The sequence below is a fragment of the Chiloscyllium plagiosum genome, chromosome 2, assembly GCF_004010195.1.
Source record: "Chiloscyllium plagiosum isolate BGI_BamShark_2017 chromosome 2, ASM401019v2, whole genome shotgun sequence".
Taxonomy (NCBI): domain Eukaryota; kingdom Metazoa; phylum Chordata; class Chondrichthyes; order Orectolobiformes; family Hemiscylliidae; genus Chiloscyllium; species Chiloscyllium plagiosum.
The window spans coordinates 112,588,533-112,615,586 of NC_057711.1; the positions used below are offsets into that span (position 1 = coordinate 112,588,533).

Here is a 27,054-nt window from a genome sequence, read left to right on the forward strand (position 1 = left end):
TTATTTCAAATAAATTTAATGAAACCACACAAATGTGCTACATAATTGTTAAGATTGGTTACAATTAATAATTAAAGAAAAAGGTAAGATGTTAAGGCAGTTGTATGCCTGCCATGTCACAGCAACTCAAAAAGGATGGTGACAATTCTTTGGAAAGACTTGGTGAATAACATTCAAGTGTTTGTTTTGTAAATGACCTGTACTTGTTTTTTTTTGATAACCTATAAACACTGTAGAGGCCTAGGTTATATCTTGACTGCTTATCTTTATGGCAGTAAAAAAAAGCAATAACATGCACAAACTTTACTTGACAGTACTCCACTATCCAAGTGGGCCATGCACTTTTCAAGTGGCATTATTTTCTTTAATTAGAACAAACTTTACTTACTTTTTAAAGGCAAAATTAAATACACTCCAAATGCAGATTATAAACTATAGCACTGGCGAGCTGATGCCAAATTCATCAGGGTTATTTTGCTGCTAATCATTAATCAAAGATTCTCATTTGAAAAGCAAAATGTAGTGAGGCCCATCATCACTACTGACAATTTTCCTTCCAAGAAACCCAACCATAATGGGACTGACTAACCTATAACTAAAATAATAATTAAGATATTAAATGTAGGCATAATTATCTTTGTATTGTTTTTAGTTTTAACAAAATTCCAACAATTTCACACAATAAACCTCTTGCCCTTCAACCAATTGTAAGCATATTACAAATTGAATATAAGGCATTTCTATGACACCAACTTGCCCACTGCTGAGAGGTTTCTAATGCAAAAACATTTATATTCCACAAAAAGGTAGAATACTGCCAGATTAGTAGGAAACTCTTATATAGATACTAATAAATACAGAAATTGTTTTGGCAAAGAAGGAAGTAAATAACAGTACGGAAAAATGTTCTTCATAAAGAGGCAACATTAGTCATCGACAGGTTTCTTCCAAAAGTATCCAATTTCCTGCAAGAGAGAACAGATCATAAAAATTAAACAAAACGTCCTGAGAGATAACTAATAACAGATGACTGATAAAAAGCTTTGAAGCAGAAAATGGCTTGCAGGCATAAGAGGACATGGAGACTTTCTGAAGTACGAAGTAAAGTTTCAAGGGTTTTAAATAATATCCTTTTGGTAATATTTCACACAGATAAGTGGGCAATAAAAATCAAAGCAGGACCAAAAATAAAATGAATGCTGTAAATTTGAAATAAAAACAGAGTACAGTTCTGGCAGCACCCAAGGTGAGAGAATCAGACTTCATGTTGAGATCAATGACCATTTTACAGAACTGATGAAAGAATACAAGCATGCTTTAATTACTAAACTCTGGAAAATTACCTTTTCAGATAAAACCTCACTGACTAACTCAAACTAAGTGTTATTCACTCAATGTCCATGCTCATTGATATTTATAAATTCTTTCAATTTTAAAATTCACAGCTTGCTTTTCAAATGCCTGACATCTCCGGCTATCTCTAACCTCTTCCAGCTTAGCCTTCTCTTTGCCTCAGTACTGGCCTCTAACACATCCCCAGTTTTAATTATTTCACTAAGTAGTGACTACATCTTTAGCCACAAAGGCCCTACACTTTGTGGCTTCCTCCCTAATCCAGATGATCATCTCTGCCTCCTTCTAGAAACTCCTTAAAATCTAACTCTCTGATCAATATTTTAAATCAATTCTCCTAATATCTCCTGATGTGGTTCAGTGACTAATCTTGTTTGATAATGCTCATGGGACGGGCTTTGGATTTGTTCACTATGTTATCTTGGTCACATTGTTTCAATGAAAGTGGTTAATGTTACAACTAACTTATGACACAACATATTTTATCCTCCTGTCAGAAGCAAAGCCATTCCCATGCTATGAATACAAATGAATAGGGATTAAATGCAGGGATGTTAAATAAGTATTACATCTCTCTTTTTTTCCCAAACAGTTTACCAAGTGCACCTTCGGTCATTTGTGTATTTTAAAAACGCAAATTAACTGCAAGCTATTATAACCTGATTCTACAATCTGGGCTCCTTGCAACAACAGCTCCCATCCAAAAAGCAAACTTAGCTCCATGACTCCTAAGAACGTCATTCAAAAGAGAAGGCCAAGGGCATGAATCAGGCTGGATCTGCCTTACAATAGTTTCCTCTGTGTAATCAAACGTCACTAATCTACAACAGATGTGAGAATCTATGGAAAAAAATTGTTTAACCCAACACAGGAGTTATTGGAGGTCAAATACAACATACCAACTAGAACACAATAACTCAATTAATTTCTTTTTCATTATTATATTCTAGTACTGACATGTATGATTAAGAGTTCTTTTGAGAGGAGTTTCAATTTCTCTCCTCTCAGTACCAAATCCTGCAAATCTCTTTTGCCAACTTGCCCACATTTTGTGGACACCATGTGCCGACAGACCATTTCAATATGGGAGGCATCACCACTATGTCCAATCTAACCCTGACCTCACCCACACTCAAATATATTTCCAATTCTCTTCTCACTCACAATCAAATTATCTTCAGCATGAGTCTTTAAAAGATACTTGAGACTGAGTGTACGATTTTTACCATTCATGAATCACAGTGACATTGAGATTAAATGGTGCACACTTACAGTTAATCCTGATAATTGCACAGAACTAATTTGGATCCTTTCTGAACTGCACAGCTCAGTTGTGCGGTGTTTTTGGGCAGAAGCAAATTCACAGACTCCATCATTGACCTTTTTTTCATATTTTGAGGCACTTCCATTCTCACACTGTTTCCTCCTCTCAGTAATTCTCTTCTGCCCGGTCTTGCTATCATAGCCCCCCCAGTCTTCCTCACAACCTCATTCCCACTAACCTGTCCATGCTGCAAGAATCCCACTCGCCTCCATTTAGGTTCTGGAACTTGAATTTGCAGACTGCTATGGTCCAAGGAAGTGGCCACTGCTCTTGGAGGCACTACTTGGACTATAGAGCCTCTGGGCAATCTGATCAGCCACTGAGGTGGAACACTAGCCAACAAGGAGCTGAAATCCTGCCTCCAGCCTATTAACACTCCATTAGAGAGGATGTATTCCTAGCCAACTCTGAGGCAGGGACAAGATGTAGAATTCTGCCCTAATCAGTTTTTTTAAAAATTAAGTTCATTAGATTGTGTCTCAAATGAAAATGACTCAGTGACAAAGCCCGATGGAAGTTCTTGCTTAGGCACAGCTTGTTTACACCAAAGTTGGTAAAGCACATGATACTGCTCATTAGTAACGTAAAGCTTCAGGCCATTATAACAGCAACTCAGACACAATGAAACTTCAGACTTGATACAAGTCATATCAAACAGCTTCCCATCATTTTGGGAACAATTGATTCTTAAAAATGAGGTGACAAGTCAGTATCATGAAAAGACAATTCCAAACAAATTCCCAAAAGGTTTTGAAGCTTTATATATCCTGATGATGAACATAATTAGAAGCAGGAGTCGGCCACTCAGCCCTTTGAGCACGCTGCACCATTCGATAAGATTATGGCTAATCTGATTATTGTCTGTTGTCCCAACAACCTTTGATTCTTTTGTCAGTCAAGAATCTTCTTACCTCCCTCTCAATTATGCCGATTCTCTAGCCTCTGCATTCCAAAAGCTTATGACCCTCAGAAGAATATACTTCATCCTAAATGGGAGACCCCTTATTTTTAAACTGTGACTCCTAGTTCTAGTCTCCCATGAGGATATCCTTTCAGCATCCACACCATCAAGTCCCCTCAGGATTTCTTGTGTTTCAATGAGATCACATCTTAATCTTCTAAACTATAATGGATGGAGGCTGAACCTTTCCTTATTATTAAGCCATCCATGGCATAATTCGAGTAAACTTCACTAAACTGCTTCTAACATTTTAACATCCTTTCTTTAATAAGATCACCAAAACTGTACACAGTGCTGCAGATGGAGTATCAAAGTTCTCTGCAACTCTCTATTTAATACAATACCCTTGCAATAAACAACAATATTCCATTTATGTTCCTAATCACTTGCTGAATGTGCATACTAACTTTATATGGCTCAGGTACCAGGATATCTAGGTCCCTTAGTACTATAGAGTTCTGAAATCTCTCTCCATTTAAATTTTACCCCTCTCATGGTTCTTTCAAGGTGGAGTTGCAGGTAGACAGCATAGTGAAGAAACCGTTTAGTAAGCTTGCTTTTACTGATCAGTGCACTGAGTATAGCAGTTGAAATGTCATGTTGTGGCAGTATAGAACAATGGTTAGGCAATTTTTGGAAGACTATATTCAATTCTGGTCTCCCTGCTACAGGAACAATGTTGTTAAACTTGAAAAGGGCTCACAAATGATTTACAAGGATGTTGCCGGGGTTGGAGAGTTTGAGCTATAGTGAGAGGCTGATTAGGCGGAGGCTGTTTTCCCTGGAGTGTTGGAGGCTGAGGGGTGTCCTTATAGAGGTTCATAAAATTATGAGGGGCATGGATAGAATAAATAGCTAAGATACCAGAGAAAGACGTGGGATCTTCTCGCAGGTTAGAGGAGTATAAAACTACAGGGCATAGGTTTAAAGTCAGAGGGGAAAGATTTAAAAAAGATCTAAGGGGAGCTTTTTCAGGGAAAGGGTGGTGCATATATGGAACAAGCTGCCAAAGGAAGTGGTGGAGGCTGGTACAATTACAACATTTAAAAGGCATTTGGATGGATATATGAATAGGAAGGGTTTAGAGAGATATAACCAAATGCTAGAAAATGGAACAAGATTAATTTAGACTATCTGGTCGGCATAGACAAGTTGGACTGAAGGATGTTTCCATGCTGTACATCTCTGTGATTCTATAACATCTTTCCTATAGCAGGGAGACCAGAATCGAATGCTGTATTCCAAAAATGGCTTAACCAATATCCTCTATAGCTGCAATATGACATTCCAACTCTTATACTCAATGCACTGATCAATAAAGGCAAGCATATCAAACACTGTCTTCACTACCCTGTCTGCCTGTGACACTACCTTCAAGGAACCTGCACTCCATTGTCTCTTTGTTCAGCAACATTGTTCAGGACCTTACCATTAAGTGTATAAATACTGCCCTGGTTTGCCTTACCAAAATGCAACACCTCATATTTATCTAAATTAAATTCCATCTACCATTCCTTGGCCCATCTGATCAAGGTCCCATTGTCCTCTAAGATAACCTTCTTCCCTGTCCACTACGCCTCCAATTTTGATGTCATCTGCAAATTTACTCACCATTCTGCCTATATTCACATCCAAATCATTTATATTAGTGATGAAAAGCAGTGGATCCTTGCAGCACACCGTTGGTCACATGCCTCCAGTCCAAAAAAAACCACCTACAGTAAATGCTGGAAAAGCACAGGTCAGGCAACATCTGAGGAGCAGGAGAATCGACATTTCGGGTGTAAGCCCTTCATCAGGATTTCCCACAAACAAACCATGTTGATGATCCCTAATCAATCCTTGCCTTTCCAAATACATGTAAATCTTGTCCCTCAGGATTCCCTCCAGCAACTTACCTATCACTGCTAGCAAGTTCATCTGTCTATAGTACCCTGGCTTTTCCTTACCACCTTTCTTAAATAATGACACCATATTAGCTGTTCTACAGTCTTTGGTATCCCATTGCTATTAATAATACAAATATCAGAGCATGGAGTACAACAATCACTTCCCTAACTTCTCGCAAAGTTCTGGGATATACCTGATCAGGTTCCTGTGATTTATCCATCTATGTGTGTTTTCAGATGTCCAGCACCGTCACCTCTGTAATATGGACACTTAAATAGATATCGGTATTTATTTCCCCAAGTTCTCTACCTTCCATTTCCTTCGCTACAGTAGATACTAATGTGAAATACTCATTTATTATCTCACTCATTTCTTGTGGTTCCATACATAAATGGCCTTGATCTTTAAGGGGTCCGATTCTCTCCATAGTTATTCTTTTGCTCTTAACGTATTTATAAAATCACTTTGGATTCTCCTGAACCCTATCTGCCAAAGCTCTCTCATGTCCCCTTTTCGCCCTCCCAACGGTTTCTCGAATAAACTCTTACCACCCTTATACTGCTCAAGGAATTCACTCAATCCCGGCTGTCCATACCTGCCATAGACTTCCTTTCTCTTGACCTGATCCTCAATATTTTCAGTCATCCAACATTCCCTACACCTACTAATCTTGCCCTTCATACTAACAGGAACATACTGCCTCTGGACTCTCATTATCCTCTTCAGTGAAGTCAGATGCAAAATATGTGTTCAATTTTTCTGCCATTTCTTTATTTTACATTAATGACCCGGACACACTCTCTAGAGGAACAGTGCTCACTTTGCTCTTTGAAATAAACTCTTACAATCTGATTTTATATGAATAAGCTAATTCTTGTTTTTCTTCTCCTTGTTTAATACTCCTGCTCCTTAACTCTTAATTTCATCCTTAATTTTTTAAACATTCTTTGCTGTTTTTTATATTCTGTCCAATGTTTCAATCTTCTGACCTCTCATCTTTGCAGAATTATACTCTTTTTATGACAGTTTGATGGCATCATTAACTTCCTTAGTTAGCCATGGATGCTGCATCATTTCCTTAGAATCTTTCTTTCTAGAGAAGCGCGTGATGAAATATAATGGCTTCAAAGCGACAATTTGCATTTATCTTAACAAGATGGTATCTCAAGGATTATATTGTTACCACTAGTATTTGTGAAAGATTACAGTAATTAACAAAAATAACAGAAAATTAGGCAAATTAGGCAAAAGAGTTAAATATGACGATGTCTCTAGATATACTCAAAATAATGAGAAATCATTTTTATATGGAATATACAGAATAGAAACAGGCCATTTTGCCTGACCAGTGTGCATTTACGCTCTACGTAAAGGGAAGTTATTAAACAAACCAGACTGCGACAGGGTGTTATAGAAAACTTAAAAGATGAAGAGGTGGGGTATTAGGAAATACTTTGCATCTAATTTTAATTATTACAGGATGGTACTCTGCTCAAAATAAACACAAATATGTTTCAGAAACATCTCAAAGGACAAATAGAGCTCATGGTGTAAGGAGAAATATATTATCATGGACAGATGATTGCGTGACTAACAGGAAGCTGAGAGTAGATTAGATTAGATTACTTACAGCCCTGCAGCCCAACAAGTCCATACTGACCCTCCGAAGAGCAACCCACCCAGACCTATTCCCCTACATTTACCCCTTCCCCTAACACTACGTGCAAATTAGCATGGCCAATTCACCTAACCTGCACATTTTTGGACTGTGGGAGGAAACCAGAACACCTGGAGGAAACCCATGCAGACTTGGGGAGAATGTGCAAACTCCACACAGACAGTTGCCTGAGGTGGGAATTGAACCCGGGTCTCTGGCGCTGTGAGGCAGCAGTGCTAACCACTGTGCCACCGTGCTGCCAAATAAATTACTCCAAATAAGTACAAATAAATTAGCTTTTTTCAGGTTGGCAAGCTGTAACCAGTGGAATGGGTCAGGAATCAGTGCTGGGGCATCAGCTACCTAAATGACTTAGGAGATGGAGTCAAATTTATAGTTGCTCAATTTACTATTAATGCAGAGATAGGTAGGAAAGTAAATTGTCAGAACATAAAGGATCTGCAAAGGGATTTGGGCTCATTGGGCAAAAAGTTAGCAGAGAGAGTATAATGTGTAATAGTGTGAACTCTTGTTCACATTTTGAACTATGTACAGCTTGAGTGTCTTTATTTGAGAAAGGACAGAATAGCATTAGAAGCAGTTCAGAGAAGAGAGGTGATCACATTGAAACATTATGATTCTAAGGAGTAGATGCTGAGATGTTGTCTCCCTCAGACCAGAACCAGAGACTAGAAAAATAGATAAAATAGAATGTGAAAAATAAGAGACTGCAATTTAAGATGGTGATGGGGAGAATTATTTTCTGAGGGTTGTTTCTGTGTGAAATTCTCTTCCCTTTAATCAAATGGCAGAGCTGACTTGAGAGGCTGGAAAACCTACTTTTAATTCGTATGTTCGAAAGATGCAGACTAAATTCAAGGTATGAAATCTAAAATTAACAAGTTCAGAGTTCATTTATCCTGGTTACTGTGAAGAAAATGATCAAATATATGTATCTACAGTAAAAGCAAAACTAGATTCTGATATAATTCCATGAACAACACCTTCAAGTTGCTTCAAATACACTGTGCCATAGAGACAGACATTTTGCCCAGCTTCGAATGCACTGTAAAGGTCTGCATGTACAGTTCATCTGATTCAAGTCTTCAAAATTATTGATATACTGATGATGTGCAATTGAACAGTTCAGTTGAGTAGGGCTGCATTAATTTTTTTTAAAAAAAGAAATTGAGGTTGGTCATAAAAACAACTGTCTCAGGTGGTGATTGATCCATGCAAGAGCAATGCAGGAGGTGGCAATGAGGAATATGGATTGTATTTCTAACAAAATTGTAATTCTCCCAATCACCATTTTAAATTAGAGTCCCTTATTTTTCTGATTCTATTTTATCTTTATTTTATATAATATGGTTGTGGTCTGAGGGAGACAACATCTCAGCATCTACTCCTTAGAATCATACATATTACAATGGTGATCACCTCTCAGTCTTCTAAATTGATATAGGCCCAGTCATTCCTCCTAAAGTAACCCCGTATTCTCCAGAATCAATTGAGTGAACTTCTCTGAACTGCTTCTAATGCTATTCTGTCCTTTCTCAAATAAGGAGACCCAAACTGTACGCAGTTCAAACGATTGAGGCGGAAGATAGGTAAGATTTGGGACACTTAACCACTCAGTCAAGGCCTTTCAGGATTTGCCAGTGAGGGATTCTAAGGAATCTTGGTCAGTTTCTTGAATTGGTTACATGTCTTTTCTTTTAACTCACAGGGAGGGGGATAGCTAGGAATGGTCCTTTGTTAAAAAGACAAGTTCTAGGAGTCCTAGTGACCGTTTATTCAAAGTGTATCACATAAGACAATAAAATATGACAGAAACTGCTAAGCTTAAGGGCTGCTTGATGTACCTGATTTTAGAGAAGGGAACAGGACCTAGGTTCTCTGAAGGGGTTGCTTCCTGCAGGTAATCCTACCAGCAATGCATCTTTACAGGCATTCTGGACGCAATACTGCTGGAGTTCTGTGGCAGCTTGTGAAACCTGTATTTAAAACAAAGATTGTCTGATTGCATTTCATGCACAAAAGCAGAGGAGAAAGATAAATTATAATTTATGTGGCATCAACTTAATTCCCACAATTTGCTCACCTATCTAATCAAACCTGGTTTTCACATTCTCAACAATTTGTACCCAGCTTGTTCTGTTGGTGTGAGACCAGAAGTCAATTGAAGTTTTAGATTTATGTCTCACATTGTGAATACCGATCTAAAGCTACAACCCACTGCCAATGTGAATAAGTTTCTCTTTATGAATATTGACCAGAACACCAGTAATAGCTTCCCATTCTTCTCTGACAGTTCCATGGGATCTTTTATGCCACTCGAGCAAGCAGATAGATCCTCAGACGAGCAACTCAGAAAGACAGCACCTTCAATATGCAATGCCAGTGCATCTTTATGTTCAACAACAAATGGGAACAATGCAATTTTTCCTCAGTTTTTTTCTTTAATAATGTTTCCACCAGGTTTTGAACCAAGGATTTTTCATGCGATTGGCAAACAGGAGAACTACACCTCTACAGAAATAAATATGTTAGTTCGTTATCCAAAGAGTGTTTTCTCTTTCAGAGTAAACTGGGTGTCAAAGAGTGCTTTCTCCCCTGAATCCCTGACCTAGAGATACTTGACCTTAATTTACTAATTAAACAGCTACTTAAAGGGGTCTTCTGAAGCAACAGCAGTATCCTGACCTGTGGGACAGAAGGTCTGAGTTTAAATCTCATCTACTCCAGGCATGTGATCGCATGCCTGAACAGTTTTTAAACGCAGCTACCTGGGTCCTTAAACTCTGGAATTCACTCCTTAAACCCTGGAATTCACTCCTTAAACCCTTTAGCCTTTTTATCAAGCTCCCCTTCTTTAAAATATTCCTCTAAATCTACTTCTTTGGCAAAGCTTTTGGTCACCTGAATTGATCATTATGGAGCTGTGTTAAATTGCATTTGATAACCACTCCTGTGAAATAGCTCGAGATGCTTTACAACATTAAAGGTGCAACATAAATGCAAGTTGTTGTTCACTTAGCTGATTCCAGTGTGTTTATTTTTGCCCTTTAGTGTGTGTTCTAGTCTCGCTTTTGCCCTGCCCTACTACAAACTTCCCCACTGCAGAAGCTGGAATTTTGTGCCAGTTTCACCTTTAACAGAAAAAAAGCAAAGAACTGTGGATGCGAAAACAAAAACAGAAATCGCTGGTGAAACTCAGCAAGTTTGGCAGCATCTTCAGGGAGAAAGCAGAATTAACATTGTGAGTCTGGTGACTCTTCATCAGAATTTCTTTAACAGTAATGTTTTTCTTCAAGCTTTGGCTGTACATCCCCAAAACGTCAGCACTGAACACACAAGACTGAAGCTCTCCTTTAATTGTGATTTGACAAAAGTGCAAACTAGAAGCAGCTAGAACTCCAAAGACGTCAATGATGCACATTATGCATTTTAGTGCCTTTATGTTTTTGGCAGATGCAGAGCCAGGGATTCAGATCCCAGTCAAAATGTTGGACACAGCTGAAGCAAATACTGATCAACTGTAGTCTGCCATAACAATGTTGCAGAAAGGGGAAAACCAGTCCTGAAAGATCAATTCTGATTCCGATGCATCTAAGTCATACAATAAAGCTCAGTGCGATGCGGAGTTTAACTCCAGGTTTAACCCACATTCCTCGCAGTATGCCCAAAGCCAAAAAATTGTGTACTGCAAACTTAAAAAAAAAATTCTTGTTAAAGCAACGCCACAGAGGCAATAGCTCCCTGTTAAAAGTTTTTCAAGGAAAACATGACTCACCGAGAGTGAGTCACATACACAAAATTTATACGTAATGAACTAATGTATTTCTACAGCTCACATTTACAACTCCACACAGTTCGTGGATCACCCAAAGCTAATCACTGAAACATTTATGAATTATTGCTTGAATTATTGGTGGGCTTTTGGCTCATTGTGCTTGTTCGAGGTGTTTGAAAGAACTATCCAATTAGACCAACTGCTTGGGCTCCTTCTACATAGCACAGGCATCATTCTTCTGCATATTCCCATTGCAAAGTCACTTTCTGTTCCACTTGTGTCTGTTTTCCTTAACAGTAAATCACTTCGCAACCAAGTCCTACTCTGGTGTTTTTAAGTTCTAGGCAGAATGGTTTAAATTTCTGGGCTACTTCAGGGCATTGACGCAATAAGGTCTTTCCCTTTCCCTCCTTAATCCTTTCCCCAATTGATGCCTACCTCTGTATTTCCTTCAAAATTATATCTTCAACATTTTCCAACTGACAAAGGTTATGGATCCGAAATGCTGACTGCTTCTCTGTCCATAACTGCTCCCTGAAATGGTGAGGTACTTCTAGAATTTTCTGTTTCTATTTTGGGAAATGTGAATTTTTGTTCTACATTGTTTTTAAAAGTGAAACAACAATTGGACACCCAAGGCAAGACTTTCACTTTTACGAGATTAGATTAGATTACTTACAGTGTGGAAACAGGCCCTTCAGCCCAACAAGTCCACACCGACCCTCCGAAGAGCAACCCACCCAGACCCATTCCCCTACATTTACCCCTTCACCTAACACTACGGGCAATTTAGCATGGCCAATTCACCTAACCTGCACATTTTTGGACTGTGGGAGGAAACCGGAGCACCCGGAGAAACCCACGCAGACACTGGGAGAATGTGCAAACTCCACACAGACAGTTGCCTGAGACAGGAATTGAACCCAGGTCTCTGGCGCTGTGAGGCAACAGTGCTAACCACTGTGCCACCCATGGGTATCTTGAGTTGGGAAACTCCTCAATTAGGCAAACCTTTCTCAGTAGATAGTGTTCCACCAGACCCACCTTTCACTCTGGGACATACGGAGTGGGTTAGATTCTGGCCCATTGCCCTCTGAGCTGGAGCTGGCAACAAGCCTGGCCGAATGTCAAGATAGGTAAGTTCTCTGGGGCTTTGTCCTGGCTGTGTGTTATCCCCATCATAACCCCACATCAAAAAGAGCAAAGTGCTCACCAGGCTATTTGAGCTGCCAATCTTAGCTGGGAACCTTGAACCCCTCCCCCACAGACCAATTCCAAACCAAGCTAAGATAATTAAAGCTTTTGTAAATCAACCAAACATTCTATGTAATGTTGATAAGTTGCATGTCACTGTAGGTGCTACTTTATATTGCTTCCCCTCTATTTTTGTCCTCCCTGTTCCAGTTACAGGCTACAGGCTCTGGCGATGGTCAGTCTCGGTGCTGGTTTGGATGCGCTGGAGACTGTTTATAATCCTTACCAAGAGGCAGTCATTGTAACTGATAGAACACAGATTTTTTAACTCTCACTGACACTTTTTCAAAAAATGCAGAGATCAGGCCATTTAAAAGACAGTCACACTGTGACACTTTAACAGATTATCCTTCCAGAGTCTATGTATCTACACCATAAACTTATGACTCCCACACTGCGGTTTAAAGCCCCTGCCACAGTCAAAAAGAGGTTTGTTTGAACCAGCACAGAGTTCAGGTTTCCCTTGTCCGATTCACATCCGCCCCCACCCTCTCCCCACAAAGGGAAAATCTCTCTATTGGAAACAAGGTTAGACTCTAGCATCTGGGCCCCAAGCAAATTTGGAAGCTCTACAAAGTCTCCACAGCTTGGCTCATGCAAAAGAAACTATAGTCAAGCCATGCAAGTAAAGGAAAAGTGCATTTAACTATATGCTCATAAATCTTTTGGTCACAGTGATATAGAAATAATATTGGATTTAGCTTGTGCTGAGGGGGTAGTCAAGGTTGAAGTTTGAGACACTGAAACAGGATGTTGATTAGGATGCACCTCAATGTTTGTATATATTCTAAAATCTTTCTGATGGCCACTGAATAAACACAAGAATTATGCAATGCTTGGTTCTATTTCAAGAAAACTATATAAGTGGTTCAGAATTACAGCATAACTCAATTTGGAAACTTACTCAAGTTCCATTGAGAGGTGCCATGAAATAGCCTGCATAGATATCACAAGTTTCTAGATATAGGATTGCGTGCATTGCTCAGTGTCTGGTACCTTCTGAACTATTAATAACTGAAAGTACGGGTTACCACTGTCACTAATTTCTATGAATTCTTCAGGCTTATGCAGCATTGCAAATAAAATTCGAGCAGTTTTCAATTGATAAGAGTCCAAAAATATTAAAAGCTTTACCCCAAGTAGTAAGAGATTTGGGGAGGAAAGGCGGAGATATATGGAGATAGGTATGCAAATCAACCATTAAAATGGAGGATGAATAAGAGGTTACAGGGAAAGGGTGAGATTATGGAGGTGACTGAAAATGAGGGTGAGGTGAAATAAAAAAACCACAATCCAGTGTAGGTCAGTCAGCAGAGGGCTGATGGGCGAACGGGACTTAAAACCAGTTGGGAAACAGGAAGAGCTTTGGATGAGTTCAAATCAAGCGGAAAGGTAAACAAAATTGTCGTTTTAGATCGGTTCTGCCTCACAGTGTCAGGGACCCGGGTTCGATTCCAGTGTCGGGCAATGTCTGTGTGGAGTTTGCACATTCTCCCGGTGTCTGTGTGGGTTCCCTCCAGGTGCTCCGGTTTCCTCCAATGATCCAAAGCTGGCCATGCTAAATTGTCCAGAGTGTTCAGGGATGTGTAGGTTGGGTGAATTAGTCAGAGGTAAACGTAGAGTAATGGGGAATGGGTTTGGGTGGGATACTCTTCGGAGGTCGGTGTGAACTTGTTGGGCCAAAGGGATTCTTCTAATTCTAAATCATTGCATGGCTCAGTGTCAAATTCCTGTCTGATAAATGCTCCTGTGAACTGCTCTGCATCTAAGTATGTTGGCATTTAATGTCAAACTCCTTAATGACAGACTGGTACTATATTTAACTGACAGATCCAAATAGCTAAAAGATTGTAGAAGTGAAGGAGGAACTTCAACTCTTCCTTGACCACAACTCCAATATTTAATTTTAATGCCCAATAAAAGTATCAATATATTACTGCTAAAAAATGGTTTCTCAAGTTTTGAGACAGAACATGTGCAGAGACTAAATCCAGCATTAGTTGATCAGCCAGCCTACAATTTGAGACACACAGTGACTTCCCTTCTCATTTTTAAAATAATCTGTATTTAAACGGTCCTAAAAATAGAGTCCCACTGCATTCAAATTTCAATTTCTCTAGTTTTCTTAATATTCATTCATGGGATTTGGACATCATGAGCAAAGTCAGCATTTAGGTGGGGAGATAGTGGTGTGGTGGCAATGTTGATGGATAAGTAATCTAGAGGCCCAGGCTCAATGATCATGGGTTTAAGTCCCACCGTAACAGACACCGCTGGTCACTCACTCAAAGGGCAATGAGAGGGATAAGCAACAAATGTTTCCCTTGCCAACTGCACCCACATCCCATGAATGAATCAAGTAAATTATTGCCCATCCCTAATTACCCCCAAGAGTGTGGTGGTGAACAGGATTCCTGAAAACAACTGAGTGACTGGTTAGGCCATTTCAGAGGGCAAGTCAGAGTGAATCACAATGCCGCACGTTAGGGATCACATAATTTCCTTCCGACAAGAGGATGAATAAACCAGACAGGTTTTTAATGACAATCCAATAGTTTCACAATGGCACGATTGCCAATATAAGCTCACCATTCCCGGCTGATATGATTAATTGAATTGAATTCTCAAGCTGATGGGATAGGAACATAATTCCTGAAGGGACTCTGGAATCCGAGTCAATCATAATTTTCTAAAGGAAATCAGATAAGTATCTGAAGGGGAGAAGTTTGCAGGGCTGCTTGCAAAGATTTGGCGAGTGGAAAATAACTGGATAGCTCTTGCAAAGCGTTGGCACAGTCACAATGGGCCGAATGAGCTCTTTCTATGGTGCCTCAGTCTACAAACTGATGACCTATTCAAATACATGTTAAAAGTATTGTTGGAACCAGAAAAGAAAAAGAGCAAAAATGACAAAATACCTCCCAAATGTGTTTTCATTTTCTATTGTTGAAAGATTGAGATGTTTTCTCTCTCCCACAGTAGAATCAGCAGAACATTTAAAAGCTTCAACCAAGGCATTCGTTACAGTGTAGCATCTCATGCAAGATTAGAATCTACAGCTACGGGGGAGGTTTCACTCCTCAGAAATCATTTAAATGACAGCTCATAAAATATAATTTTCAGGTCACTAATCACCTTGGGAGTTGACCAATTAGAGAGCTAACGCATAAAAAATGATCATCATCCATAAAGGGGACAGTGTGACGGCCTCATAGTTTCAGAAATAGTTCCTCTGCTCCGTGTTTACCTGTCCACTGAGAGTTGTCCCATTCCAGATCAAGCCCAGTTTCAGTCAGGAGCTAAAAGCTCCATTATATTACTATTGCTGCAGGCTAACGTGTTTGCTATTTGATTTGATTTAATTATCTGAGTGAATAGGTTGTGCAGTCATGAGAACATGGCTGGGTGCTTCTAACTTTTTCGGGAACAGCAAATGGGGAGGAGGAAGAGAGTCAATAAGGACATCATGGAACTATAGAGCAAAGAAACAGCCATCCTGCCCATTGTGCCTGTGCTGGCTCTTCAGGAGCTATCCAGTTAGGACCACTTACCTCCCCTCATGGCTTCCCATCTCCTCCTACAAATTTTCAACCATTTATTCAATATTCTTTTGAAGGTCACGACTAAATCTGGTTCCATCATCCTTTCAGACAAAGCTCTAATGAATGTGGCATGAAGAAGGTTTTAATGTCTACAGGTTTTTTTTTAAAATAAAAGAGTAGATGCTAGAAATCTGAAACAAATACAGAGAATGCTGTACAGGTATGGCAACATTGGTGGAGAGAGTAACAAATTTAACGTTTTCAGTATTCTTCAGACTGGAGAGGAGTTGGAAAACTTTTTGGTATACTTTTGACAGTGGTGGAACAGGATAAAGATGGCAGATGGTGTAAGGACCCAGTGAAAAAGACAAATGGGCTATTAATTGTGATGAAAGAGAAAAACAGATGGGGGTAATTTAAGGTGTGATAGGGAGAGAATAGGTTCTCCTTACTTCAAGAGCAAAGTAAACAAGATGCAAACAAGCCTGGGGGAGGGGAGAATGGAAGAAAAATGGAGAATAGACACTTTGCAGGTAGTTTCTGAATTTATGGAATTCAATACAGAGACCTCGAGACATCAAAGTACCTAAGTGGAAAATAAAATATTATTCCTTGAGCTTGGACTGTCCTTCACTGGAACACTGCATCAGTCCCAAGACAGAAATGTTAGCATGTCACACATATTGAATTGGCAGGTGACTGGAAGATGGGGTCCCTCCTACAGACAGAGCCGAAGTGTTCCAAAAAGTGGTCATCCACCTGCATTTGATCTCACTAATGTAAAGTAGATCACATAAAGTAATCCTTTGAATGTGGAGATTAATGGGGTGGAAATTGGAACCCAATTGCTGTTTTGGGAAAGAGGGGAAAGGGTGAAGGTAAAAGTACGGGAAATAGGTCAGACAAGGCCCTGTCAATCATAATGGGCAGGATGGATCATACTCAGTCAAGGAAAAAGGAGAAAAGGAGATCATGTCGGAGGCAGCCTGGTGGAAAATGAAATCATCAGAATAGATGCAACAGAGATGGAGAAACTAGGAGAATGGAATGCAATCCTGGCAAGAAGCAGGGTATGTGGATGCGCAGTCAGGGTAACTGTGGGTTTGTAATGGCTATTGGTGGACAGCCTATCCCCAAAAATTGAAATAGTGAAGTCAAGGACAGGGAGGGAAAAGTCAGAGATAGACCAGATGAAGGAGAGAGGATGGAAATTGGAAGCAATGCTGATCCTTTTCTTCAGTTCCATACAATTATCCACTCTGTCCATCCCCGCCTCGCCTCAGTACAGGACCCATTCTCTCCCTTTGACACCTTAATTTAGACACATTTTACATCTCTCTCTTTCACCATCATTAACAATCCCTTTTCCTTTTACACTGGCCTCGACACTATCTGTTGTCTTGCTACCTCTCTGTCAAAAGCCTACATAAAAAAATCCCCATTCTGAAGAAAAGACATACTCTACCCTCGTGCTATTTTCCCTAAACCCCTGCCCTGATTACTAACCCCACCTGCACTGGAAACAGTATGTCCGGTTATTCCATTCAAACTCCCTAAACATTCTGAACACGTTCAAGTATTTACATATGGAAGTAAGAAGCAGTTATGTCGAGGTACACGAGCATCCATTGAACACAAGAAATAGCAGGAGTTGGCCATTTGGTCCTTTGAAGAAGATTGAATAATATCACGGTGATTTTTATTGAGGAATCATCTCCACTTTCTCAATCCCCATAACTCTCAACTTCCTTGTCGATCCAAACTCTAACTCAGCCTTGAATATATACACTGACCAGCCTCTACTGCTGAGTTAACAATCCGCAGAAGAAATTTCACTACATTACCTTTTTAAAATGGGAGACCCCTTATTTTGAAGAGAAAACAAACATTCTCCCAGGATCAACTCTACCAATTCCTGAAAAATTCTACATTTCAATAGAGTCACCTCTCATTCTTCTAAGTTTCATGTGTGTAATGTAACAATAAATTATCCACTACTCCATTAGAGATTAATACTGCTGTTTTTTTTGCACATAATGAGTTCTCTCTACCTTTCTTGCTCTCTGTTTGTTAAAGATCCAAAATTTCCACATGTTTTCCCTTACAGAAGAATGCATGAAATATTTACAGGGTAGTGAAAACTGTAACATGATTAATTAGGATATGACTTATATTCCACTGGAGATCTTTCATGCATACTCTCATTTTCACAGTTTTGACAAACATTAATAATCAATTACATACTTGGAAATGCAGCCCATTTTATTGCTAGTTTACTGAAAGTTACTAGTAGACAAAAAGAGAATATGATAAACACTGTGCAGAATATGTACAGCAGGGTCAGAGAAAAGGCTGTTGTGGGTTACAGAACAAAGCCAAGGTTAGGAAATGTAAGGTAGACAAGGAAGCTGGAAGAACATAGCAAGCCAGGCAGCATCAGGAGGTGGAGAAGTCAACGTTCCGGGTGTAACCCTTCTTCAGGCCTAGTCTGACTCACCATCTCCTGATGCTGCTTGGCTTGCTGTGTTCTTCCAGCCTCCTGCTTGTCTACCTTGGATTCCAGCATCTGCAGTCTTTTTACCTCTAACTAAGGTTAGGAACTGTGACTGTTTTCCATCTCTTAATGCTTTACACAATGGTGGTCAGATTTCTGTAAAACATTGCCTGATGGGATCTCAGGAACACAGCCCTCCAGAGGTGAGATAGCCACATTTGCTGCAGAGGAAGGCAGTGGGCTGAGATGGTGCAAGATTCTCTCCCAGCTCTCTTCTCAGCCAGCTCAATGTCTCGTTTCTGCCTTATCTCTTCTGATGTCCCTCAAAACTGTCAACATCAAGAGGTCACAGCTGTCAGTGGCCATCTCCATGTTGCCCTTGTCAACGTCCATCAGCTTTAGACTTCACTTGTAGCGGACATGGGAATGTTCAGGAGGCCATGGCCCTACGGCCAGTTCACCATCTAGAAAGTCTTCGGGTATATAACTGGCACCAACACCCCCCATCCCCGGTGAATGTGGCTGAGCCAGTGCTGACACTGTTACCTCAGTAATGAGCATATACTGAAAGCAGCAGCATTCTCTAGGATCTCCGAGTTGGTGACCTTGTTCTGCCAAGAGATATTAACAGTATGATGAGACAGCGAAGATGGAACCTGGCCAAGTCAGTTTCATCAACTTAGGATAAAGGGCAACAATGAATGGACTAAATTGAGAGCAGGTTCATGGCTTTGCTTGGCCATCTCCTGTTCTTATGCTCTAAAGGCATCTTTACAGTCTCTTCATTTGATTGATTTATTGTAACGTGAACTAAAGTACAGTGAAAACCTTTGCTTACAAGCAGTGCATGCAGATTGCAGTAAGCAAGGATACACAGATCAGAGGTTGTAAAACACACTTAGAGGCATACAGGTTACATTGCACAGGGTGTGTGTGCCAGGTGAGATCAATGTTAGTAAGACCAAGATTATTTGAGACTAGAGAGTCGATCAGTCTAACGACAGCCAGGAAGAAGCTATTCCCAAACCTGCTGGTGTGCACGCTCAGGCCTCTGTATTCTCTGCCTGATGGAAGAGGTTGTAGGAGATCATTACTGGGGTGCGATTGGTCTTTGATGTTGGCAGCCTTTCTGTGGCAGCGAGCCATGTAAATGGAGTCCATGGAAGAAAGGTTGGCTTCCGTGATGGCCTGGGCTGTGCACACCATCTTCTATAGTTTCTTATGGTCCTGGGCAAAGCAGTTTCCATACCAGGCTGTTATGTACCCAGACAATGTGCTTTCAATGGTTCATCTGTAGTAGCTGACGAGGGTCCTTATGGACATGCCAAATTTCCTGAGCTGTCTGAGGAAGTAGAAGCATTGTTGTGCCTTCCTGACCATCACATCTACATGGGAAGTCCAGGAAAGGTGATCAGTTATCGTCACTCCAAGGAGCTTGACGCTGTTCACACTCTCAATCTCAGTTCTGTTGATGTAGATGGGGCGTGTGCTCCTCCTTTCTTTCTGAAGTCAATGATCAGTTTTTAGTTTTGCAGATGTAGAGAGAGGTTGTTCTCACTGCACCACATCACCAAAACCTCTTATCTCCCCTCTGTATTTTGACTCATCATTGTTAGATATCCGTCTTACTGCAGTGGTATTGTAAGCGATTGTGTAGATGGCATTCATTTGGAATTTGGCAACACAGTCATGGGTGTACAGGGAGTACGGTAAGGGGCTGAGGACACTTCCTTGGGGGTGCTGCAGTATTGATTGTTATTGTGGATGAGGTGCAGTTACCTATCCTAACTGATTGCAATCTGTGGGTCAGAAAGCTGAGGATCCAGTTGCAGAGGGTGTAGCCAAGACCATGGTCTGAGTTTTGAGATCAGTCCAGAGGGGATAATGGTGTTGAAGGTGGAGCTGATGTCAATAAGCAGGAGTCTGACATAGGTGTCCTTGTCCAGATATGCCAGGAATGAGTGCAGGGTCAGGGATATGGCATCCGCTGAGGACCTGTTATATGTCAGGAGGCAAATTGTAGGGGATCGAGGCAGACTGGGAGACTGGAGTTGATGTGGGCCATGACCAGCCTCTCTAAATACTTCATGATTATTGAGGTCAGAGCCACCAGTTTGATGGTGGTCTTCTTGAAGCAGGTGGGTACTTTGGCTTGTAGGGAGGTTATAGATGTTGGTGAATACCTCTGCCAATTGGTCCACACAGGATCGGAGTTCTCAGACAGGGACACTGTCCAGGCCAGTCGCTTTCTTTGGGTTGACTCCCAGGAAGACTGATCTGACGTCTGCAGCATTCAGCGTGGGAACAGGTGTATCCAGGGCTGTCAGGCCACTGACATTCTGCTCAAACTGAGCACAGAAAGCATTGAACGCATCAGAGGGGGTTGTGGAGACAGCTTTTGAGTTCAGAATTCGTGGGTTTGTTGCTTAAAAAAAACTATGATTTAGTCTCTACTCTTTAAAGTTTCAACAATCTGGACAATCAGCTTCTTATTTTCTTCCAAGTTTGTATACACGTCACAAGCTCACTGTGATGATGCTGTCACTTTAAGAGGTTATTTTGTCCTGGTTTTTCTTTGATGGGGTTTTAAGGCAGAGGTCTCTGTGAAAGTAAAATTTGAGGCACCCTGGGTTTTTTTTCCCAAAAAGTTGGAACAATGGAAGCAGCCTGGGTGTGACCAGCTCTCTCAGGCCAGGCTTTCTAGGTTTTTTTTTAGTTTTTAGGTTTAGTTTTCAGAAGCCTTTGGGGTCTCAAAAGTTGAAAACTTCAGTGGATATGTCATGACCGATATGCTTTCTCTGAATTTTCCTCCTGGATTGAAGAATTACATGTGAGAATCTGTGTCTTTGTCAAAAGGTGTGTTTAAGGAATGTTACTATATTGGAACAGTTAATTAGTGATAGTTAACTATTATTTGGTTAAGTTTTCCAATTGTTAAGTTATTCTAAATTCCTCTTTTGTTTGTAGTTTAACTATCGTGTTTAAATAGATTGTTTTACTTAATATCGAGTAGTTTGACCAGTTGCTTCATATCTGGAAGATGGCACTTCACATATAGCTTTAAAATAAGAAAACGTGAGGGTCTAGGCTACTTACATGAAATATTTCATGGGGTTCTGGTTTGATCCAGAACACACACCCATTACATTCTGCCATTATCAACACCCCACATCCACTCTATACAAGTGCAAAGAATTGTTTTAAATAGAAGAAAAATTGAATCGAATTCAAGGTCACAAATTTTAGCATGAACAGGATTGCCCTGGACAAACAGACAGTTTGTCCTAAATAATCCCTATCGGTTGCAATATTCCACTGGAGCCTGCTGTCACCCCTCTTCATCTCACCATATCAACATATCCTTCTCTCTCCTTCGCCCTCACATATGCATCTTGTTTCCTTTGCATTTATACGATTCATCTCACCCATTCCCTGTGGTGTTAATCCAACCATTTTCATTGATGCTTTATTCTACTCTTACTACAGACATTCAGTTGCGATAATTTTATTTTAATTTTAAAAGAAATCAGTAATAATGTAAAATTACATGTAGCATCTAAACTTGTACTCAGGAGATCTGTCACAATTCCCATTTTGTAACTGAAATAAAACTCCAAAACATCCATCAGCCACATACACTATGCCTCAGTTCCCCAAAAAACAGCTAATTTGGGGCTTATCGTGTGCAGTCCCCTGATACACCCACTAAATGGAGACCTGGAGTGGGAATCTAGAAGAAGGGAGGCAAATTATATGAGAATTTAAGAGTTGAGGACAGGCAAAAAAAAGGAATGAAATGCTAATTTGATTCCTAAGTTCAGCTGCAGAATCACCAAAACAATGACTTGTATGTTGTTGAGAAGGCAAATATGTTGCTAGAGGTTTCCATCTTGCACTTGGAAGAACAACCACAAGAATACCAAATCTCAAAACCTCATACTGCAGAGGGATGGTGGAGATATTTGAAATTTCTTGCATTTGTCCTGATGTGTGCAAGGTGAAAAGCTTTCGCAACAAATCTCATTTTCCGGTAAAATTCACATTCTGTATGAACAAACGTTTTATACTAACAAACAACATTGACTTGTACAGAATGTGAATTACGATCTCCAGCTTTCAACAATGAAGCAAACTTCTGACCTTGTGGTTAAGTATAAATAGTAATTCTGAGCAAACAGTATATTTCAGGCATCTATATAAACAGAGTCTCTGAATTACTGATTTTGAGTCCGTCCTACAACACAACTGGCTACTTCTCTAATGCAATATTGAAGGAGTGCTGCATTGTCAGAGGTGCTGGCTTTCAGATAAGACAGTAAACTCAGTTGCCCCCTCAGGTGGATTTAAATGATTTCAAGGCAAAATCTTTAAGGGCAGCTGGGCAGTTGTGACCAGCCCAATATCCCTCATTCAATACCACTATGACAAATTGCCTCGTCATAGTCTGCGTGCTGTTTGCTGTGTGCAAACCTACCATGTTCCTACATTATAACTTTGACAATGCTTCAAAAAGGTATTGCACATGGCCATTTACTGGGATTTTTGTGATGTGAACATTATCTAATCTCTTGCTAACTCAGTGCTGGTTGTTATCCAATTCTTGTTGCCATTTCTACAGTCGTTACTCAGCATTGAGGATGACAAGAGGGTTGATGACTAAATTTAAGAAATTAGCAAAAGGAAATCAGGAGAATTGTTTTACTCAGTGACCATTGATGACCCTAAAAGGTCAAAGGAAGCTGATTCAATAGTAGAGAAAGGGACAAATACCTGAAAAGGGAACATTTGCAAGGTTATAGGATAAAATAAATGAGTGACATTAGGTGAATTTCTCCTTCAGGGAGCCAACAGTCACAATGAGATAAACAGCCTCCTTCAGTGCTATAACCACGCAAGTCTGAAGCAGGTGTTCAGTGGTACTGAGCTTGACAATTGCTGAAAAAAGTCATTTTATTCAAATATGTTGATTTGCACTTAATAGGATAATGCTAATTTCAGGGGAAATCCAAAACTGATAATGTATGAGGGGAGAGGGTTGGCATATTCAGATTCTATAACAAGTAGAAATTTCTATTTAAGACAGAAGTGGACTCAGTAAAAGTCGTTTGGTCAGGGACTCTCCCCCCCCCTCCCCCCAGATCAAAGTTGCCATTTTTTCTGAGATTAAAAATAAATCTTTTGAATCTTTCAATAAAGAAAAAGGATCTATGGTGACTGGCTGCAAGTATTGATTCTGATGCAAATATTCAATATCCATCCAATCATTCTGAAGAGTCTGCGTTCCCCAAAAGGAGGAAATGCCATCACTGCAAACATTTTTGATCAGAGACTAAAATAAACGAGGAAGTTAACATGAAATGTAAAGATCTGAAGCCATAGACAGCCCAGGGACACCAGCTGCAAAACCTGAGTCAATAAACTTAACCCTACACACTTTTTAAAAACTGCACATTCAACTTTTCTTCAATCCAATCGCTGCAGAACACTAAATCTGAACTAATGCATGTTAAATATGAGAATCTCATTGTGGAGCTATTGTCAAATCTTAACATCAAAAATTAAAGCTATTTTGGGAGGAACGAGAAAGACGCAAAAATCTCCTGCATTCCCTGTAAAAAGGAGCAATTTACAATCCCTAAACTAGGTTATTAGAATATGCATTTGTACAGCGTCTTTCACATTGCAAAATGCCCAAAGCACTTTACCATAGTCAAAATGTGAATTCCACCTGTTTTCTCCCAAGAAACATTTTTACATCATGACACAGACAATATCATTTTGACTGCGCCTTCCATTATTAAGGATTCATGATAGTTTAATCAGATTTCGATTTGCAATTGTTAAGACGACTCAGTAGGTTGCTCTATACTAAGAAGTAATCTCTACTTAGCAGAAAGATCAATGTGGATCTAGATATTTTGCTCCCTTCCCCCCACCCTTTCATTTGCTCAAAACTTTTATCAAAACATATCTATCTTTACTCAGTTCCAGTGCAGGGTCATCATTGACTCAAAACATTAGTTGTTTCTCGACACAAACACGCTGCCTTATTTGGTGAACCTTTCTTGAATTTTGTGGCCTCTTGATCAAGGGTGGGCTCAAGCAACGTTTAAAGAAGGAGCAAAAGGGACATTTTATGGTAGAAATTCCAGATTGTAGGACTCCAGGCCGGCACAAGGTACAAAATGAAAACTGGATATATAAAAGAATCACAGAGTTACAGGAGTGCGGAGTGGCTGTGTAACTTTCTCCAACCTTCAGACAGATGAGAGAATAACCCCATTGTTACAGCACAGGAAGCCATTGGCCCTTCAGGTCTATACTGTTTCTCCTCAGGAACAATTCATCTACTGCCATTCCCCTGCCTTTCCTTGCACATTGTTCCTTTGCAGATAATCATCCAATTCCCTTTTGATTGAACCTATTTCCACTGCATTCTTAAACAACGCATTCCTGATTGCCATCGTTCCTTTTGCCAATTACCTTAAATCTCTACCTTCTCATTCTCGACTCTTTCCATAAATGGATAGTTTCTCCGTATCTACTCTGTCCTGGTCCCTCCTAATTTTGAATATCCATATTCAATCTCTTCTCAGTCTTTGCTTCTCAAAGGAGAGCAGTCCCACCTTCTCCAGTCTGTCTGCGATACTGAAGTCCCTCACCTACCCTTGTGGATCTTTCTAGACTCACTAATGGCTTCACATCCTTCGTAAAGTGCAATGTCCAGATGTAGATCTTAGAATTATAGAATCACTACAGTACAGGTAGAGACCATTTGGCCCATCAAGTCTAGCTGAATCTTTGAACAGCTTCCAACTCAAACCCACTCCCAGTCTGTAACCCTGCATTCCCCATTGCTAATCCACTGAACCTTCACATCTTTGGATTGTGGGAGGAGCAGAGCACCCAGTGGAAACCCAAGCAGACAAGGTGGGAACATACAAACATCCATACAGACAGGTTGGAATCGAACCTGGGTCCCTGTCATTGTGAGGTAACAGAGCTAACCACTGGGCCCACTGCACAGTGGGTGTAACACTCCAGCTGAGGCCAAACCAAAGGCTGTGGAAGGGTTTTCAAAAGACAGTCCTCACCAAAATAGACTGATGTGTGTTGAGATGGGTGACACTCAATCCAGATTAGGATAGAAACAACATTAGAGGGGCTGAAGTTTATGAAGGATACAAAATGGAAAAATATGTTCAAAATGTTTAGGCTAGGCCCCAGCACCTCTGACATTCCCTGCATACAGCCGAATTCTCGCTGAACTGGTAAATGAACCTCACAAGTTCTGGTTGAAAAGATGCTAATGAACAACCACTGTGGTAAAAATAGATGCTACTCTTCTTGCATTTATAAACACAAATAAGATAAATGCGACATCGAGTGCTCTTTAAAAAGTTCTGGTGAGACCTGAAACGCTAACTATCGCCATCTGTACAGAAGCTGAGCTTCTGGATATGTTCAGCTTTTTGTGTTGATATTTCAAAGAGGGCTGTGAAGCGCTTTGGAACATCCTATTGAAATGCGTTATATAAATACAAGCCTTTCTTTGCACTCTGGTACACTTGAATTTCTGTTGGCCGATTGTGTAAATGCAGAGATGCCTTCAGCTCTGCTCTGAACTGCCTGACTATACAAAGTTCCAGGCAGGCCGGAGCCCAGCAACATAAACAGGCTTCTGTCTGGCACGAAATCAAAAACTACATTCGCGGTTCTCTAAAGAATGCAAACCACTTGTGAGATGATCGGTCAGAAAAGGTATTTTAGGGAAAGAAAAAACTCGAGGCTGGATGAATCATCGGGGGGGGGGGGGCTGCACTGTCGCTTTTGTGCAACTATATTGCTGGGAGGGGAATAACTTTTGTACCTCTGCTTCGAGGTTTTGCAATGCTGTATAAGGGAGATGAATCTATTTTAACACGGAGTGCACAGTGAAACTAAATGAATGCCATCCATTATTCCCGCTCCCTCCTTAGTGGGATACAATTTGTTGAGGTCCCTTTGCCGGATTCCCGGGAATAGAAGGTTGGCGTTCGCTCCAAAATGTAACGAGTTGTATCCACGCGTTTCATTCAACCCACCTTCATCCTCTCTATCCCTGCCTCGAATTTCAGCTGCTCCACCATCCGCTGCATGCTCGACACGTTCGAGTTAGTACTCATGCTTTCTTCCCCCCCACCCCAGTACTTTCTTTCTCCTCTCCCTTTTCAAATGCCGGGACTGTAGCTCAGAGTCTTACTCTGGGCACTTTGCAAATGCTCCACCCGAGTTGCCACGAGAGGAACTGATGTCATTGGGATTCAGCAGTGAAGAGAGAGCGGCCGCTGAAACACACACAGTTAACCATTGCCAGTGAATGCAAGATGGGTAAAAGCTCCAACAGAAGCGCTCACACCGCCATCTACCTCCTTACTGGGAGATTTGCGGCTGTATTCGTGAATAAAGTTAAAAAAAATCACCCCCCCCCCCCCAGGTTTAATTGGAAGCACTAGCTTTCGGAGCGCTGCTCCTTCATCAGGTGGTTGTCAATGTTCGTGTTCTAGAAAAGTGACAGATACTACGTTTTTTTTTGAAAAAGCCATACAGCAAGGAAATAGACCCTTCGGTCCATGCGGAACATCATCCCAAACTAAATTTCCGCCCCTCCTCCTGCCAGCGCTTGGCCTATAACCCTCCAAAATTTCTTAATCAAATACTTGTCTAAATGTCTTTTTGATAAAGTAACTGTACCCTTCCACTGGAGGTTCATTCCACACACAAACTACTCCATACGTTAAAAA

The 27,054-nt window shown here is 40.5% G+C and overlaps 1 protein-coding gene across 1 annotated transcript; it reads right to left on the reverse strand.

The window, feature by feature from the left end:
• gng10 (guanine nucleotide binding protein (G protein), gamma 10) lies at positions 1-26,672 on the reverse strand. The gene is made up of 3 exons (XM_043716098.1): positions 26,356-26,672; positions 9,051-9,182; positions 1-965 (listed from the first exon to the last, which is right to left on the reverse strand). The coding sequence occupies exons 1-2, from the start codon at positions 26,434-26,436 to the stop codon at positions 9,057-9,059; spliced, it is 207 nt and encodes a 68-aa protein (XP_043572033.1). The 5' UTR covers positions 26,437-26,672; the 3' UTR covers positions 1-965; positions 9,051-9,056.
• Positions 26,673-27,054: the final 382 nt, after the last annotated feature.